Source organism: Corvus cornix, chromosome 2 (genome assembly GCF_000738735.6).
Source record: "Corvus cornix cornix isolate S_Up_H32 chromosome 2, ASM73873v5, whole genome shotgun sequence".
Classification (NCBI taxonomy): Eukaryota; Metazoa; Chordata; class Aves; order Passeriformes; family Corvidae; genus Corvus; species Corvus cornix.
Window position 1 is genome coordinate 132,862,800 of NC_046333.1, and position 17,435 is coordinate 132,880,234.

At 38.8% G+C, this 17,435-nt stretch overlaps 1 protein-coding gene across 1 annotated transcript in view; it reads right to left on the bottom strand.

The window, feature by feature from the left end:
• The window catches only part of RGS22 (regulator of G protein signaling 22), a 60,981-nt gene extending 44,608 nt beyond the window's left edge, over positions 1-16,373 (bottom strand). Inside the window, exons 1-4 of the mRNA XM_019289037.2 lie at positions 16,190-16,373; positions 15,577-15,605; positions 12,927-12,989; positions 3,475-3,696 (exon numbers count right to left, since the gene is read on the bottom strand). Coding sequence (XP_019144582.1) covers positions 3,475-3,696; positions 12,927-12,989; positions 15,577-15,605; positions 16,190-16,214 — 339 coding nt within the window. The 5' untranslated portion in view covers positions 16,215-16,373. The remainder of the gene's footprint in view (positions 1-3,474; positions 3,697-12,926; positions 12,990-15,576; positions 15,606-16,189) is intronic.
• Between the last annotated feature and the right edge of the window lie 1,062 nt (positions 16,374-17,435).

Genomic DNA, 17,435 nt, shown 5'->3' on the forward strand with positions numbered 1-17,435 from the left:
TTAGATGCACAAAAATTTTCTGCAATAGAAAACTGCTAGTTTTTCTGACTTTTAACACATTTTATAAATATCAGCTACTATATTTTTCCTCAAGAATTTAAAGATTAAGGAACCCTTAAATTAAGTTATACTTTCAGAATGAAGAAGCTGTGGATATTAAAACCAAAATCAAACAAATAGAAATCCAATTAGTTATCACCTCTCATGCTTTTATGTTGGATCATTGCATAACTGCATCGCACACAGTCATTTTCATAGTGGAAACCTACGTGTATTGTGACCTGGAGCCACAATAAATTTCTGCTCAGGCAGTCAAAGCCTCCATGCCTCGTTGAAGCAGAAAGAGACGTGTCTCCAAAGAGTGTTTTGGGGATGAAATGGAAATGTTGAGCAGCAAACTACACAGAGACAGCTAACAAAGAAGCTACACTTAGATTCTTACACAGGGAGTGAGATCTCTGACTATGGGCCATAACAACCCATAGTTGTTTCCCTTAGAAATTACATACAGCACTTTCTAGGGGTTTTTTTAATAGTGTGCTTTTCCCACTCTTAGGGGATGATCTATTTTATTCATCTGAGGTGCATTTTTCCTTTTAGTGAAGGTGAGACTAATTATTTTGAAGAATGCAGTAACTACCCTTGTCCATAAAAACAGGTGAAGTTTGGGCAAGGACGGATACTACTTGTTATATCAAGTAATTAATTTATGTAGATCACAGCTTGAATTTTCTTTCCATGAGCTAATATTCCATTTGGGGCAAGGGTTATTTCTGCCTCATATGTATCTGTAGGGGATTAAAAAAATCTGAATTACTCAGAAAGTGGGTGGTTTCATTTAGAGAGAAGAAAATATTTCAAAATATGGAAAGCTTATGTTGGCAGTGGCTCATACAATGTAATTTGTGGCGATGGAGACTAATTACTCCCAACCACACAGTGTATGCTTCTTTTTGGCAATTGACAAGTTTTTTTGAAATACAGAAGATAGTCTCTTTATTTTGGCATTTAATATTTATGCATTTACTGACTTACAGCCCAGTTTTTTATCTGAATGATTCATAACATGCTCACGTCTGTATATGGCTGGTACACAAAACTATATGTCATATCAGAAGGAAAGAATCTCTATTCTTTCCCCATCCCCAGAGAAAGATGCTACATTTAATCTGATGGGGTTTGTTACCTTGGTTAGCTTCCTGACCCAACCAGCCTTAGGCCTTGCTAGGACCTGATCCAGCAAAGCTTTTAGCACATGTTTAAGTTTAAGCATGTGTTTAACTTCCTTTGATTAAAGTGAAAAACATACTTAAGTGCTTTGCTGAACTGGGGTTTCTCTGAAGTAAGGTATGTGGGATGCCAGCCAGTTTCTTTCCATAGCTGTGATCAATTCTACACAAGTCCACAGATTTCTTTTCTCAACATATTTTACACCGTTGATATTGACTATCAATGAGAAGACACCTATTTCCATATCAATGATTTGCAAATCTGCAAACACGCATGCAGAGAACTTTTGCTTATCTGTAAATCTGTAACAATCTGAGAAGGAAGTAAAATACAGAGAAAAATACCACTGCGTGTATTTCTTAGTCAAGATGTGTTTAAATTCAGGCCGTAGCCTGAAAGGCCTACTAGGATTTTCCAGTCATAACTCCTTTCCATAAGTAACCTGCCAGTGATGACCACTCAAGGTGACTTTTTGTAAGCAATGTAACATTCAAAACAACTGTCAATTTCTTCAGTCGGTGTGAAGGCAGCCAAAGCAAAGCTGCCTTCAAACAGCATCACCTGATGACTGAAAGATCAAATCCTATTTGATTTGAACAGAACTACTTGATAAGAGTTGATCTGGGGTGGCTTCTCTTGGTTAGGTCATTGTAGTACAATGAATGGAGCTGACTTCTTTCACCTTGTGTAGTTTCAGTAACCACTGGGGGCAAGCTGTTTCACAGGCCATTTTGTTCCTGCTCAGACTTGAGATGCCAAGCTGAACTGGATGAGGCATCTGTGTTGCCCATCCAGTAAAGGAGGAATCAAAAATAAGAAGAAATACCACCCTTTCCACCCAAAAGGAGAAGAAAGGGTACTGAGGCATATTGCTCCTCAAAAGGCTATAATGCTTCCCATTTATGGAAAATATCCCAGGGAAAGAAACGGAATCTTAAATAATGCAGAAGCCCTGTTTCTCCAGACCACATGAAAGAAGAAAGTAATAGTGAAATGGCTTTGAATTTCTCAAGAAAGGCCATCCACTGTGGTAAGGATGGGAGGTTAGCCCAGAGAGCCACACTTGCACAAACACACAGCATTTCCTCAGTTTAATACTGAGAGGAAATAAGAAATCAAGAGTAGCCTCTTCTGCTTTTGTGCTCTCAAGCAAAGTATTTGTGAAAATCATTAATTAACTTGGTAGGCATGTCTGTGGGCCTTGTCCTTTTGTATCATTTGTCCAGTTTAAATGCAGATAAGTGCAATATCACATTCGTATGATTTTGTTAAACATCATTGCCTTTTGACCTCTCTCAACACTGTTTTCTTTTCTGAAAATCATTAATCTTATATGGAGAAAAGCAGCAGTCTGTTATAACTCCCTGCTTTTCTCTCAGCTTTCCAGATATGACATAATTTTGAGCAGCCACTGCAAAAAATGTAGCAAGAGCTTAGACTGGCCTTGAATAAAATGAAGTCATGTCAGTCACATCCATGCAAAATAAGCAAGAAAGGAACAAACCAAGCAACCCAGTGAAATACTTTTTGTCCTCAAAACATTTTCTTTAAAGTCCCACATCCAATTATACCAACTCGTATTCTCTCAGGTGCATAAGATGCTTCAACTCCTGATTTTAACCTTCCTAGTTTGTGATGAAGATGGCCCTGGAAGTAGGCAGGTAAGAATACCAAAACTGATACTGTCTAAGCAAGCCTGAAACCGGATTTTTTTTTTCTGAATTCCAACCCATTTTTCCATTAATTTAGCTCTCTTCTTGCCAAAGATTATTTTTTCTGGCCATTTCAATTGATGCTAACCATGTAAATCCTTTAGGAATTAATGGAAGAGAGACTTATGTGTTGCCAGACCACAGATGAGCTCATAGCCACACAAGGAAATTAATTAATAAGGAAAGACTGAGCTGCATTAGTTTCAGTCAATTTGCACATTCCAGGGATCACTAGTAAAGTAACTGTTGTCATAATATTTTTTCTTTTAATATTAAAAAGTATTCAGACCACACAGTTGAACCCTGCCCTACAGAATCTTCAAAATTCTGTGCTACAGGATGTGCATCTGTAATTCCATTCACTTGTCTGCTAGACACATGTGCATTACAGGGCATAATTTGGCCCATCATTATGTTTTCCTAACATAAATTAACATTTTTCCCAAGCTACCAAGCCAAACACAACAATAAGTATTGCCAGTATTTCTACAGTAAGATCTAAATATAAACTCAGGGGCTATAAGATGCTTACCATAGTGTTGTAATTTGGATCAATACCGAAGGTTGGAGAAGCACTGTGCATTTTGGAGAGCTGCCCATCATTCTCTGCTTTCCTTAGAACATCATAAATGGGGCTTGGAGGTTTCTGATCATGTAGAATCTTTTTCGGCTGGCGTTCCAGGCATCGTGGGGGACAATTAACTACTTCAAAAGCCCCAACGTCAGAGTTAAACTTCACTGGCTGGGCAAAAGTCTGCAAAAGAAGTTTGGAAAGCTTATGGTACTGTAATAAGGCAACTGTCATTTAACAAATTACTTTTTATCATATAGAGGCATCCTACAGAATACAAAATTGTATTATGAGGTTTCTTTCTCTTGGGGCCTGAAATAGTAATTTTTCTGCATTCTGGTTTTTGCTGTATAGCTTTCCAAAGCATTCCTACTTTTTTATCTCAGCAATGCTTAATTGTCAAGAATTTAATTCATTCTAGATCACGGACCATTATTTTTCACATGTAAATAAGAGATCCAGTACATTGATATCTAGAATATATAATTAACTGTGACTTTAGTAACTGTCCCAAAGAGAAGTACTCACCTACAGTATCAGATCTCCAGTATTATTCTCCCATTCATTATTATCAACAATCAAGGCTTGAAAATATTAACAATGAAACTGACCTCTTAAATGTGAGATGCATTTGAGGAAGATGAATCTGAAGATTTTCATGTGTAGGAAAGGTTTGGCACCATATTGTTACTTGTAGGTTGAACAAGTACCAAAACCCATGCCCTGTAGTAAATTTTATTATACATCACTAGTTCAGGCAGATACTGTATAATAGATGAGGTAGACTAAAATTCAATTTTGGCCATGCAATTGTGACTTTTGTCAAGGCACAAAACTCCACTGCATGTGTACACACTAAAACAGAGACATCTTTCATCTTTTAAGCTCTAATATTAGGTATTTCCCTAAAAGACTTTTGAATTATCTTACTTGAAATGAAGAGGAAAAATATGGATGAATTTTACAGAAGTCATAGAGGATACCCATGACTGTTATGAATAGGAGATTATATAGAATTTATGTCCATTATGTACTCTATATTATATAGAGTATATAAGCATCTCTGCAGTCAGCTGGACAACAAGGCATGTTGTATTTAAGCACTCAGGAAACTATGGCCACACCTAGACCCAGTGCCAAAATTCATTTTGGCTTCATTCCAGACAGGATCCCACCTGGTGTTTGTACAGTTGTCATTCCCCTGCATGTAATAAGCATATTTTGTTCAAGTACTGTATTTTTAATTTCCTTGAACTTTTTCATATATCACATATATGCACACAGACATAATTAATATACATTCTAAATATGCTAAATACATGCTACATATAGCATAGAAATATATTACAGAACAATTTGATTCTTCTTCACACCTGTATAAGCCCAAAGTAATGATATTACTGTCACCTATTTTGTTGCTTCTGTTTGAAGCCCCCTTGTTGATCAATGTCTTGTAGAGCAATGACCATAATTGAACCATGTGGCTGCAACATGTGGTTTCAACATTCCCTACTTATCCCATAATGTCCCACTGTGGAGGCTCAGCCTGGCAAAGCACACAGCATGTGAGAGCTTTAAGTGTATGATTAGTGCCTATGACATCACACCACCACTGCTCAGGGCCATGCATTGAATTGCACGAGTCTGTTCAGTTACCAAACTTCAGCTGAAATCATGGATTGGTTTTTGTTCTCTGACACTTTGCGCCTCTTTTGGCATTCATTTTCTCCAGGGCACTCTGCAGGTTTTAGTGGTTTTTTTTCCAGATGTACTGAACAGCATCTAAAAAACCTTTTATGTGTAGTAGATTTCTCTACATTCAGACCTCCTCCCAGTTTGCTATGTGTACATTTCATTTACTTTCAAACCTAATTTGGGCTGCTACCAGCTTTTAAGTGACTAACTGTGCAACCTTAATAGCCTTTAAATGTACTCTTCCTTATATATTCCTTCATGTTTTAAAAAAGAAACAGAAGAAAGTACACCAAGAAACAAAGTACTTCCATTTCTTATGATGTGAAATGCTCTCACAAGTGGAAAAAAAAGCAAGCAAAATACAAATTTTGTAATAAAGGGCTATGTGACTAGACATGATGAGATTATTTTGGTTCCATGTTTTTCAAATTGAAAACTAAGCAATACAATATTAGTTTATCACATATATCTACTTCTATTGAATCATTTGTAACTTACTCTAGATCTAGGGTTTTTCGATATATATATTCTGTTTAGCTGAACAGAAAACTATGGCAACTTTAATATAGTGAAACAGATGCTAGTGACAATTTTTAAAATGTAAAGTGTATTGCTGTTTTGGGAGTATGATTACCAATCATTTATAAGACAAATATATTAATGGAGCAAAAGAACATGCAGTGATGGGATAGGAAGATTTAGACTTTGTACACTACAAACTTTGCTGAAAAAGGGGGATCTAGTCCAGACTTTTGGGGTTTGGATGTAGTTACACATCCCCAGGGACATCAAAAGGCATGCATACTTCTATCAAGTCAGAGAGCAGCCAGTAGACTTGAGACTAGTAAGGATGCATCTGGAATACTGCATCCAGTTTTGGGTCCCCTGTACAAGAAGGATATTCACATATTTGATCAAGTCCATCAGACGACTACCAAGATGGTCAGAGGCTGGAGCACTCACTCTTAAGGAACAAGCTCTGGGAAGACTAGCAGCAGCCTTAGAGTATTTACAAGGAGATTGTTGAACAGATAAAGTCAGGCTTTTTAAGGCGGTGTACGGTGGGACCACTTAGCATACACTGAAACAACAGAAGTCTCAACTAGATTATAAGAAAAAACGTAATTGTGGGATGATTAGCATTGGGACAGGCTGTCCAGAGAGGAATCAGCTGTTGGAGGTTTTCAAGACCAATTGCAGAAAGTGCCAAGCAACCTGGTGTCAGTACTAAAGCACTGACCCTGTTTTGAGCAGGAAGCCACACTACAGACCTCCTCAAAGTCCCTTCCAGACAGTAATCTATGACTTTGTACAAGTCCCAGATTCCCAAGAGAGAATCTCTCTATCTCTCAAACTATCATATAAAAGCATTTTAGAATAGTTCAAGCTTTCTGGAGAAGCTTGCTTTAAAAAAACTAGAATGATAAATCAGAATGTTTTTATAAGCACAACAAAAGAAGAGATAATTCCTAATCTTCTTAACTCATCACCACCACAAAAATGATAATGTTATGAGAAAAATCAAGTGGAAACACACAAAAACACCCCCCCAGAACCTGATTTCTTGCAGGAAACATTTTCGCAGTTACCATACAGGAGTGAGGATCAGTCAATCTGTTTTCTTTTCGGTATGTGAAGAACTTTGGGGCAAAACACACAATCTAACCATTCTCACACATTACAAGCCACAAAAAAAAATGCACCAAGAAACTGTTCAATACCCTGTAGCAAACTTAAAACCTTTGCAGTGGAAGTCAAGTACTGTAAAATGAGAGAGGTTTATGGCACCACCAATATTCCGGCATTGCAATAATGAGGAATCTCTTTGGTGAAGATGCCTATGTTAAAGAGTGGATGATAGTCTACACTATAAAGGAAAGGGAAGAAGTTATCCATGCCAATCTAATATACTAAGAAATTTCTTTCTTACCCCACATTTGGCAAGTGCTTTGGCTTTTAACAGACAAGTAAAATACACTAACCACAGACGAAGTGTATCATTCTCTTTAGTTTGAGCCAATTTTTGATGCTTTGAAGATAGAAAGGGAAATCTCTGGAGAAATGATACCTCAAGATGTTAAGAAAAAATAAATCGAGTTTGGCAGGAGCCTTGAAGCTTGGGATTCATACATTATCAATGTAGAACAATAAATAAGATCAAGGACTTGAGAATACCAACAAATAAGAAGTCTACAGACTTCGCAAACTTTCACTCACAGGGAAGTCTCCCCCCAAAGCCAGTATGATCAGTGTCACTCAGTGTAGTAATCTCGGCTTCAGAAAAAAATCTCTGAGCAAATAACAAAAAGCTGTTTTCAGACCGTAGTACAGCAATACTATTAAATAAATAAACAATTGCATATACTTTTTTGACAGCAAAGAAATTTCTTAGCTGTGAAATGCACATTGAATACGGTTTTCAGCTGAAAAATAAACAGAATACATAATTCTGAAACCTGAAGTTATACACTTAACTGAAGGGAAGACAAATTTCTCTCAGTCCTCCCATAACAGAAACCAAAACAGCATCCATCACCATGTTGCCAGGATATCAGACATATAAATCTCACTGTTCTCTGTCTTAACAGTTTTCAGATACACTCAACTTCGGATACAATTAACAAATGTGTAAATATGCTCGCATCCCAGACCCAAATAACGTAGTTTGATCCCAAGAGAAACAGAATGACCACAGTTTGGCTGCTTCTTAGGTTAAGGGCGGGAGTGAATAGAGATCTCATCCAGGAGCATTGCCAAAACTTCCTTAAGAAGGGTATATGTATATCATAAATAAATGTCAGTGAGAGTCCACACCAGAGGAGAATTTGAGCAGCTCTATGAAGTGTCTGGAAAAATTCACACTACACATGGTCAACGCAAAATCTCCCATTGACTTTAGCGAGTCCAGGATTTCCCTTCTGTTGTTGAGTAAGACAAAAGTCGTAATCACGTATCACAATCTAATTAAGAGAGAAGAACATTTAGAGTAAGCACACTATCAATAAGGAATGTAGTCAGGAATGTTTTGTTTGCTTCCTTCAATGTCAAATACATGATGCCAATTTTAGTCCTGGGTAAGTCTCAACATAACATGCATGTAGGGCCTTCTGTCAAAGCCTTTTAAAGGGAGGTTATATTGGCAACTGCAGCCTCCGTCCTCACACCTGGAAAAGACAAGAGGAAACTAATGAGCATGCACTGATGCCTTGAATAGATTATTTGGTGTATGGAATTATTCAAAGTCATCTTCAAAGCCGTGAAGGGCCGGAACTGTGCAGCAGAGTGGATTGCTTTTTTGCTTTCTGCCCTTTCTGTAATCTGCTACTCAGATCAAGCAAGATTTTATTCTTGACAGCACTAGGTTTGCAGGACCATTCTGTCTTCAGAAAGACCGATTGGCCCAAGCTTTGCTACTTGGGCTTTAATTGTTTTCAGAATCATCACCTGCATCAAATGCTGGACCCCAGACTACTTGGAGGAGAGCTTTTACAGTGAAAACAATGTTCAAAAGAAATATTCTTCAAATCTAAAGTTGATAAAATTATGGTCACTTAGTAGATTTCTGCTGCAAGGGAAACCAACAACCAGGGACTTGCCACCAAAATGTCATCTCCTGAATGTGCTTCAATTGAGGCACTTTTGTCTCTAGTGCAACTCCTTGAGGCTGCAAAGAGGAGGAGTGTGCCTTCCTCAGGATCACTGGTAACTGGAAAATGACAGGTAAGACCCAGCACAGACTTGGGATGGAATGAGTAGCAAGCAGCTTGTAGAGTGCAGGAGAAACAAGCTGACATTACTGTGATCGCCTTCAACACTGAGCTGGATGGCAATTTCTGACTTCTGAATTTTCATTCCTGACTAAACATATCCTTGGATGTTTTTAATACATGAATCAGAGATTCAAATTCTAGCCTGAACTCCTAGAAATGGAAATATAGCCAGGCCAATGTTTCTCTTAAATCTTTCATTTTACATTAGTTACTAAGGAAGGTGTAACTCATTTGTGTGCCATGTAATTGGTTTCTGCTACTGTGAAAGCACTGTACTACTGGCAACAAGTACCCTCCTGAGGTTTTTTGCATTATGTATTTCAGAAATACTTTCTGTAAATTACACTTTATTACAGTATATAGCTCTTTGGAGTACCTAGATATTTATGTCAGATTACATTGAATGCCATTATAACAAGAGGATCACATAAGGGATACACTGTAAATCAAAGCAAAAAAAAAACCCACATGAAAAACCTGTTGCTGCTATAGCAAGTCCCCAGTGATACAATTTTCCATCTACTAATGGTGCATTATAAATCAATGCAGAGGCAGTCCCTTAAAATAAGCATATGCTCCCCCTGATTTCTTGTATCAAGTCTCACAATATTTTCAGTTTAACTTGTTGCCTAACTACTAGCACACCTGGGTAATACTGTTCCCAGGCAACAGTGTATAAGCACAACAAGAATAAAGCAATGGAAATTTCAATGCGCTGTTTTAGTAGAAGCCTTCTGAGAAGGAGAGGGAAATCAGGAATGCAAGGTATTCAAACCACAGAACTCAAGGCATTAACAGAACTTAATCCTGAAGAGGATAAATCCTTAGGAAAAGATCAAAGAGAAAATAAAACCAATTATGAGAACATTACAGTTAAAAATAGCTAATAGATCATCTGTTTTCATGAAGATATGTAAATATGTAGAAGAGAGACCATGCATCATCTTAGAAACCTATCAAGATTACCAGCATAAAACAGTGTTTACTAGGAGTGACTGTGAACTCTTTTCTGTGGACTTCCAGAGCTGTCAGGAGTGCCTGGACAATTGCTGCAGTTCAGAGGTGCTGAGCTGCACCAGGACTGTGGGCTGAGGAGACCTCTGAGCCCAAGGAGAATTTTGGCATCCAACAGATGTCCTGAAATTTGCGTATGTCCAAGGAGATCAAGAGACCAAAAAGGCTGAACTTCTTAACCACTCCATCCTCTGCAATTTGGGCAAAACTTGAAGCATAGTTTCCAAACAAGCAGCAAATGCATGGAAGATGGTACTCCTGTGCTAAGAACAATCTGGCACATGGAGGAAGGCCTGGGTTTAAAACCTGAGTAGTCAGGCTTGGATTTAGGCAGACATCCTAAGGTGGCTGCGGGGGAAGAGGGGTGGCGGGGGCCTGAGGGAGTGGAGATGTTGGAGGAACAAAAAATCCAGCCCTCTCACCACACATTTTGTTCCATCTGTGTCTCTCTAGCTTTGCATACTCTTCGGAATCTTGCAGTGTGGTGAAAGCATATAAAGACCGAGCTCCTGAAAGAAGTCAGTATCAACGCTGTGCACAAAACTCACACTCTGACATAGAGTTAATACCTCCAGATTCTATTTTAGGATTAAATTTGGCAGGAGGAGCCCATTCTACCATCCTTAGTAGTGCAATTTCCATGCTGTGTACATTTACACAAATCTGTGATGTGGCTTAGAGAGACAGCTATGTCTGGTTCAATCTAGTAAGCCAAATCAGTCAGTTATGAATCACAACTGAACTTATTTCATTAGTGGCTTCACCAAAGTCTGAGGTCCAAGGAGCATCAAGAAATATTCTACCCTCTCCTAATGCTGGCAGTGGTTCCTACCAAGCAAGCTGTAGAATGGATATATGTTCTTGTAATGTAGCCTGTTGGACTGCAGTGCCCTAGGAAGGGAATGGACTGCGGGGCAGCTCTGTGGCACATCAGGTGGGAGCCACAAGTGACACTGTGGAAAGGCCTGTGCCACCTGGCAAGGGACTTTGTAAGGTGTCAGGGCCAAGACTTCTAAGATGAAGCTGGATGAGGTTGCCACATTGAGGGAGCAGGATTGTACATGTGACTCTCAATTGAGTATGGGGAGGCAGGCTAGTTGATAGGGAAAAGGAGCAAAATATAGGAGAACTGGTTAAATACAGGGTACTGGGTGTGATGGTTTAACCGTAACTGGATCAGCACACAGAATACAGGATAAGGCTGCATCCTTCTAGCTGCAAATGGGAGAGAAACAGGAGGGAAGTGCCAACTTTGAAACCTTCTGAGCCATGAAGAGAAAGAGTTTGTTCTTTGTTGGAGTGAGAGCTCCTCTGAACCCAGGCCCAGAGGAAAGCCAAAGCAAAGGGGTTGAATAAAACCTTTGGATAAGCTGAGATACATGAAGTCACACCAAAGTGAAATAGAAATATAGATTTTTAACTTTTAGTAGAAATATATGCTAAGTGCTTTAAACATTGAAAAGCTGCAGCAAAGACCTTAAACACAGTTCCTACTGCAGCAGTGTAACCTTCACAGAATTTCTTTACTTTATACAAACATAGATGGAACTATACTGTTCACATTTTTTAGACAGAGTGTTCACATAAACAATAAGAGCTGATAGAAACTATATATGCAAATCTGTGTAATACCTATGTAACATTTGTGTAAGACTTACGACTACTAGAATTAGACCAGGATAGGTTAAGAAAAGAAAAACTAGAATCGTGTGTTAATTTTATTGGTCAATTAACAAATATAATCCACATTTCTGTAAGTTTAGAGAAGAAGAAGAAGCTGTTTTCTACTTGCTGTTTGCCTGCTGGTGCTGCTGTTGCTGCTTGGCCTTATCATGTAACCCCTTCGAACTCTACCTTCAGAAAACTATGAGACTATGAAATAAAGAACTTTAGCAGGACAGCAGCCTCCTCTGCTCTTTCACCCTCATCCAAAAAGGGAGGATATCCCATCAAAAGCTCAACCATTCTTGAGCTCAAATGTTAATTAATCACTGAATGCATTGCCAGAAAACTGTAAAAGGACAAACATTCATTATGCCGTCATGCTGTGACACTGTAATAGAGGCAGACACCTTTTAAATAAGTACTTATGTGTTTTTCTCATTTCCTATTCATTTTATTTTAGTGCACTGTGATTTAAATACATAAATTATTAATTACATATGTTTAAATATATAAACCAAGAAGGTCTGGTGTACATTCGGAAGAGCATTGCCAGCAGGTCAGGGGCTCATCAGTACATCAGAGACATGGAGCTTCTGAAGCAGGTCCAGTGGAGGGCTATGAAGATGATTAAGAGACTGAAGCAACTCTGTTATGAGGAAAGATTGAGGGAGCCAGGCACATTCAGGCTCAAGAAAAGACAAATAAGAGGGGACCTCATCAATGTCTATCAGTATCTGAAGGGAGGATGATGCCAGGCTCTGCTCAGCAGTGCCAAGCAATAGAACAAGAGGCAACGGGCAGAAACTGGTGCACTTGAAGTTCCACCTGAACACGAGGAAGAACTTCTTTACTGTGTGGGTGACTGAGCACTGGAACAGGCTGCCCAGAGAGGTGGTGGAGTCCCCCTCACTGGAGATATTCAATAACCATCTGGATACAAATCAGTGTCATGTGCTCTGGGATGACCCTGCTTGAGCAGGGAGGCTGGACCATATGACCGATCCACTGTGCTCCCTTCCAACATGACTCATTCTGTGATTCCGTAAATTAGCAAGTTAACATCTGTCTCCAGAAGTCCAGATGCTGGGCTGCTCTTACTGATAATAACACTGAGCACTGAGAGTTGCTACCATTAAAATACAGATATATTGTAAAAGTCATTTAAGTAGCAAGTGGCAAAATATAAAATTTTCCAAGATGGATTAAGTTACTCTTAATCTTAGTAAGGCATTTCTTGTATTTTTCAATGGATTTCTGTAAGGTACTTACCGGAAGACTCAAAAATTCATTAAAGTAATCCACAAGCATATCATCTGTGGCTAAGCATTCTTCCTATAGAGACAAAACCACAAAGCATGGCTTGTAATAACTTGCACTAACATGGTTTGAATGCACTATTGCCTCAAATTGTATTTTTTCCATGATTTATGACATAGAAGCTTTTGCAAAATATTATTTCCCATTTTTGAGAATATAGTCATTGCATCACTGTTATATTCTAGCCATTGCACACTGCCAAGGTCCTTAGCAATTTAAAACACACACATGAAGGTAAATCCTTTGCCAATAAATGTATAGATAAAGCTTTCATAAACCCAACAGCTTCTAGATGCTGAAAGTCTGCATGTTTACTTTTGAAAAAATGTGCATAAGCTAACAGTCTAGAAATTCCCCACATTGTACCTTTCTCTCTTGCACTTGGGAAGAAGGAGAGTATAATATTTCACCAGGGCCACCTTCTGCTCTCATGCTGCCACTTGGCGATGTTTGAGGGAAAAAAGGGAGTTCACTAACCTATAATTTGGCTCAGCAAGCAAGCAGTGTATGCCATACTTTGAATCTGACAGAACTGGGAGGCTTCCTGTTGACCTCACCCAAAGTAAAGACTGCATCTGCAGGTGTTTTTGTATCCTTTTTGACCCCTGCATTTTAAATCCTGCTAACTTGACTCAAAAACTATGGACTAGAAGTTGACTTTTTTTTGCTGTTGACAAATACAAAAGGATGGCTCCAAATCTTACTTTTACTGTACTCAGTATCTCCACCATCCCCATTTCAATTCAACAGAGGGGAAAACTGGAACATCATTCCACTGGTCTTCAGATATGTGTCTTCAGTATAATGAAGACACTTAAATAATTTTTAATAGTTTCATTTTCCTGAATATTCTATAATTTCAGCCTTGCAAAGCAAGGAGAATGCATTTAAACCGAATGTATTTGCCAATAGCAGCAAAGGTGTTGCAACACAAATCTTTTTTCTCTTTCTTAAGTTCATAGCATTGAACTGTGCTAGTGAGGAATAGCATTAAAGAGAGGTTATGCACAGAGTACAGGCAGGCAGTATCTTGATCCAAACCCCAGTGGTCTAACCTAAATACAGATAGCTTGTGCTCAGATAAGGAAGAAATCTGAGATAACATGCATGACAAGTCAGGACTAGACCTAGATGGCGTTTGTCTGGCCCTAGTCTGCCAGCATTTATTCCTTAGCACTTGTGGTTGCTGTTATGACTGATACAGGACAGGCAAGCTAGCTCACACTCACTAGAAAATGCTGCCAGTGCTGAAAGCAAGGCTTTCGTGCTTTATTTGCATCACAGGCCTGTGGCCCAAGGCAATTGCAGTGCCACGAACTTAGAGATGTTTGGGCGCTGATTAAATAGAAATTACCAGAGTGCCTAACCCATTTTGAAATCAACAGAAGATCCTCTCACTAATGTCGATAGGCAATCAGATCCAGAAATATCAATTCTGCACGTGTTAACACAATCAAGAAAAGAAACTAATTAGAAACAAGCTATAGTCAGCCTCATATTTGGTTTGACACTGACAAGGATGAATCTTGAGATAGGACTAGATATGGTAATACATCGTGAAAATATTTTATTTTTTCAAAGGACTTATTCAAAACAATTAATTTATTATTGGCTGAAGTCTAAGCTCTTTAGGAATATGCAGGTAATATGTTTTTAATTTCCCAAAGATATAATTCTCTGTAGTTCCATATAACACCAAGAAATGTAAACACAATGGTTGATTAATAGATAAAATGTTTATGATCTTCTTAATGTGAGCTTTATTACTTACTGCATCTATACACAATTTAGTTTCCCCTGGTTTTTGGAGGTTTTTTGTAGACAGTCTTATTTTCATTTGAAATCATAGTTGCACTTTTGTATGTGCACATAATAGGTTATGGAGTTGCATGTACAATACTATAGCTTAGATTTTTGTGTCAGAAAGCATTTGGTTTCATTTCTTCCCATACCATCTCTCCTGCTGCACAGTCCAAATTATGACTAAAAAAAGCTGCCTTAGAATTGCAGCTGGAGGTTAAGGTGTGCTAAAAATTGGTCCAAAACTTATGTTGGTTCTGTTTATGGTAATAAACACTATAAATAAAAGAGTATCTAGAGGTTCCCAAAAGCAGTATCAACAAATTTATACATTAAAATACACAGTGACAAAGGCATCCAAAACAGGGAATAGGCAAACATTACCTGAGCTGCAACATTAAAGGTGTCATTTCTTATGAGGTAACAGACAAACATATATACCTTTCAAACAAGAAGATAAACATCAGGGAAATCCTACAATGAGTTATGAGCAAAGGGCAGAAAAAGTAAAGTACGGAGATTGCTAAACCTGTCATGTTGAATCTTCTAGTTATTTGTTTCCTTCCTTCATCTTAATTCACTTTCATTTCCATCTTTATTCTCCATAGTCTTCTGTTATTTTTTCACTAATTATTTTCAAACAAAGTATTTTGTCTGACAAAATTTTAAGAAATTGCTCAGTAATCCATACTTACAGAAAAGAAATGAGAAAACAGACAACAGTTACCAAAATGTTCTTTTGCTTTTTTTGCTCCATAGCTGCAGGATGAAAATAATGACCAAGCCTCATAAGCATACTTACTAACATTTCTTCTGTTATACATGGAGGTTCTGAAAAAAAGATATTAAATATGTTATCCAAGTAATACAGTCAAGCTGGTTCAACTACAATACAGAAACAAAAAGTAGTGAGGCATGACAACCGTCCTGGGTATTCTGAAATAAAATAACTTAGTCTGAAGAAATAAAATAAACTAAGAATATGCAGTAATGTTGACCCGTGCACAAGAATTATTTAAATATAATTCAAGTATTATTTAACTATATTATTTCTCATACATATCAGTTAACTTCATGTCAGCTTTCCTCTGCAAAATTGACAACTAGAAGCTTGGTGGTTTAATGAAAATACAGATTTGTAAGAGACTTGCAAAGCTTTGAACAGCAATTACAAATCATATGACAAAATTAAAAAGATGCAATTGTGTTCCCGAATAATCAAATCTCATTCATTCTAGGAGAATATCCTGTCTTTAGTGATGCCGTTTGAAGGGAGTAAAGTTCTCTCTTCGGACTGATGAATTCTGCCGGGCAAATGCCCCTCTTTTGTGTCACCGTCTCTGTACCTGAGGCCGCCACCGTGGGGCCCGAGCCCCCGTGCGCCCCGGAGGCAGCCCAGCCCTGCGGGGACGTACCGGTGGTGAGCCTCTTGGACCGCATCCTGGGTCCCGCAGCCGCCAGCTGCAAAGGGGAGATCCCGGAGAGCGGCGGGAGCAGCGCCAGGGTCGCCGGGCCCGGCAGGGGCCTGAGGCCGCCGCGCCGTTGCCGTGGCGCTGCAAACAGGGCTCGGGCAGCGCCCAGCCCGCACCGCGCTCCCTGAGGGAGGACAGTCCCAAAGGAAATGCCTGAGAAGTAGAAATCTGAGGATACTTGTAGCCAGAAATGAAACTAAACACTCCGAGAATGTTAGTTTCTGCCTTGGCTCCAAGATGTAAGGAAAAGTCACGTTTCTGGTGGGGTCAGCAAAAGCTGTGTGCAAAGAAGGAATTCAGGCTCCTGTGTGAGGATTTCAGTGGGATTTAGGTATTTCACAACTGGAATCTGAAAACCATCCTGCCTAGCAAGTACCTTATCCTAGAACTGCATAAATCCCTCAGGATTTTTTGGCATGAAAGTTCACTAAAGATTACTGCTGCTTATTTCCAGACCAGCACTACTTTTAGCAGCTTGGCAAAAATCCCACTGGGATCAGTTGTACAAGATGTCATGTATGCAAGGCACATGAAGGGCTCCTCTGAGAAGCCTAATCCATCTTGGGACTTGGGAAGTGCCCAAATTGCACCAAGACCTTGCCATTCCCAGATAATTATCATTTGCGTCCCCTTTCACAGAGTAGTATATTCAGTTGTACTGCTCAGTTGTGAAAAAAAGTTTTATTTTAACTTGTACATGACTTTGGTGGAAACCATGGTTAAGTAAAAGCAGAACAAATGCACATGCTCAGGGACTGCAGCTTAAAGTCCCGGAATTGATGAGTGTTAATAACGAACAAGCAGCAAATCTGTTACCATAGAGGCAGGGGAAATGGCTTCATCTAGAAACACATGATGTTTTGCACCCTCTACTCCAGATATGCATTCTCACTCCTGAGGATGCCTGTCCAAATACAATCACTGATCTAATTGCTAAATGCCAGAATAATGCTTCTTCAAATTGTCTCAATGGAGTATTGTTAGCTGTCTGATTAGCTTTTTAGGGTGGTTTGGATCAGGGTGGGGGGCAGGGGTGTCCCTTAAGGGGACTATAGTATTTCCAAAGACCTAAGAGATATGCTGAATAATAGTTATTCAAGATACACATTTCAGCCAAAAGTTTCATAGAGAGCATACTCAACAAAAGTAAAGAATAAAATATAAAGATTCAGACAAGTTAGCTATTGAC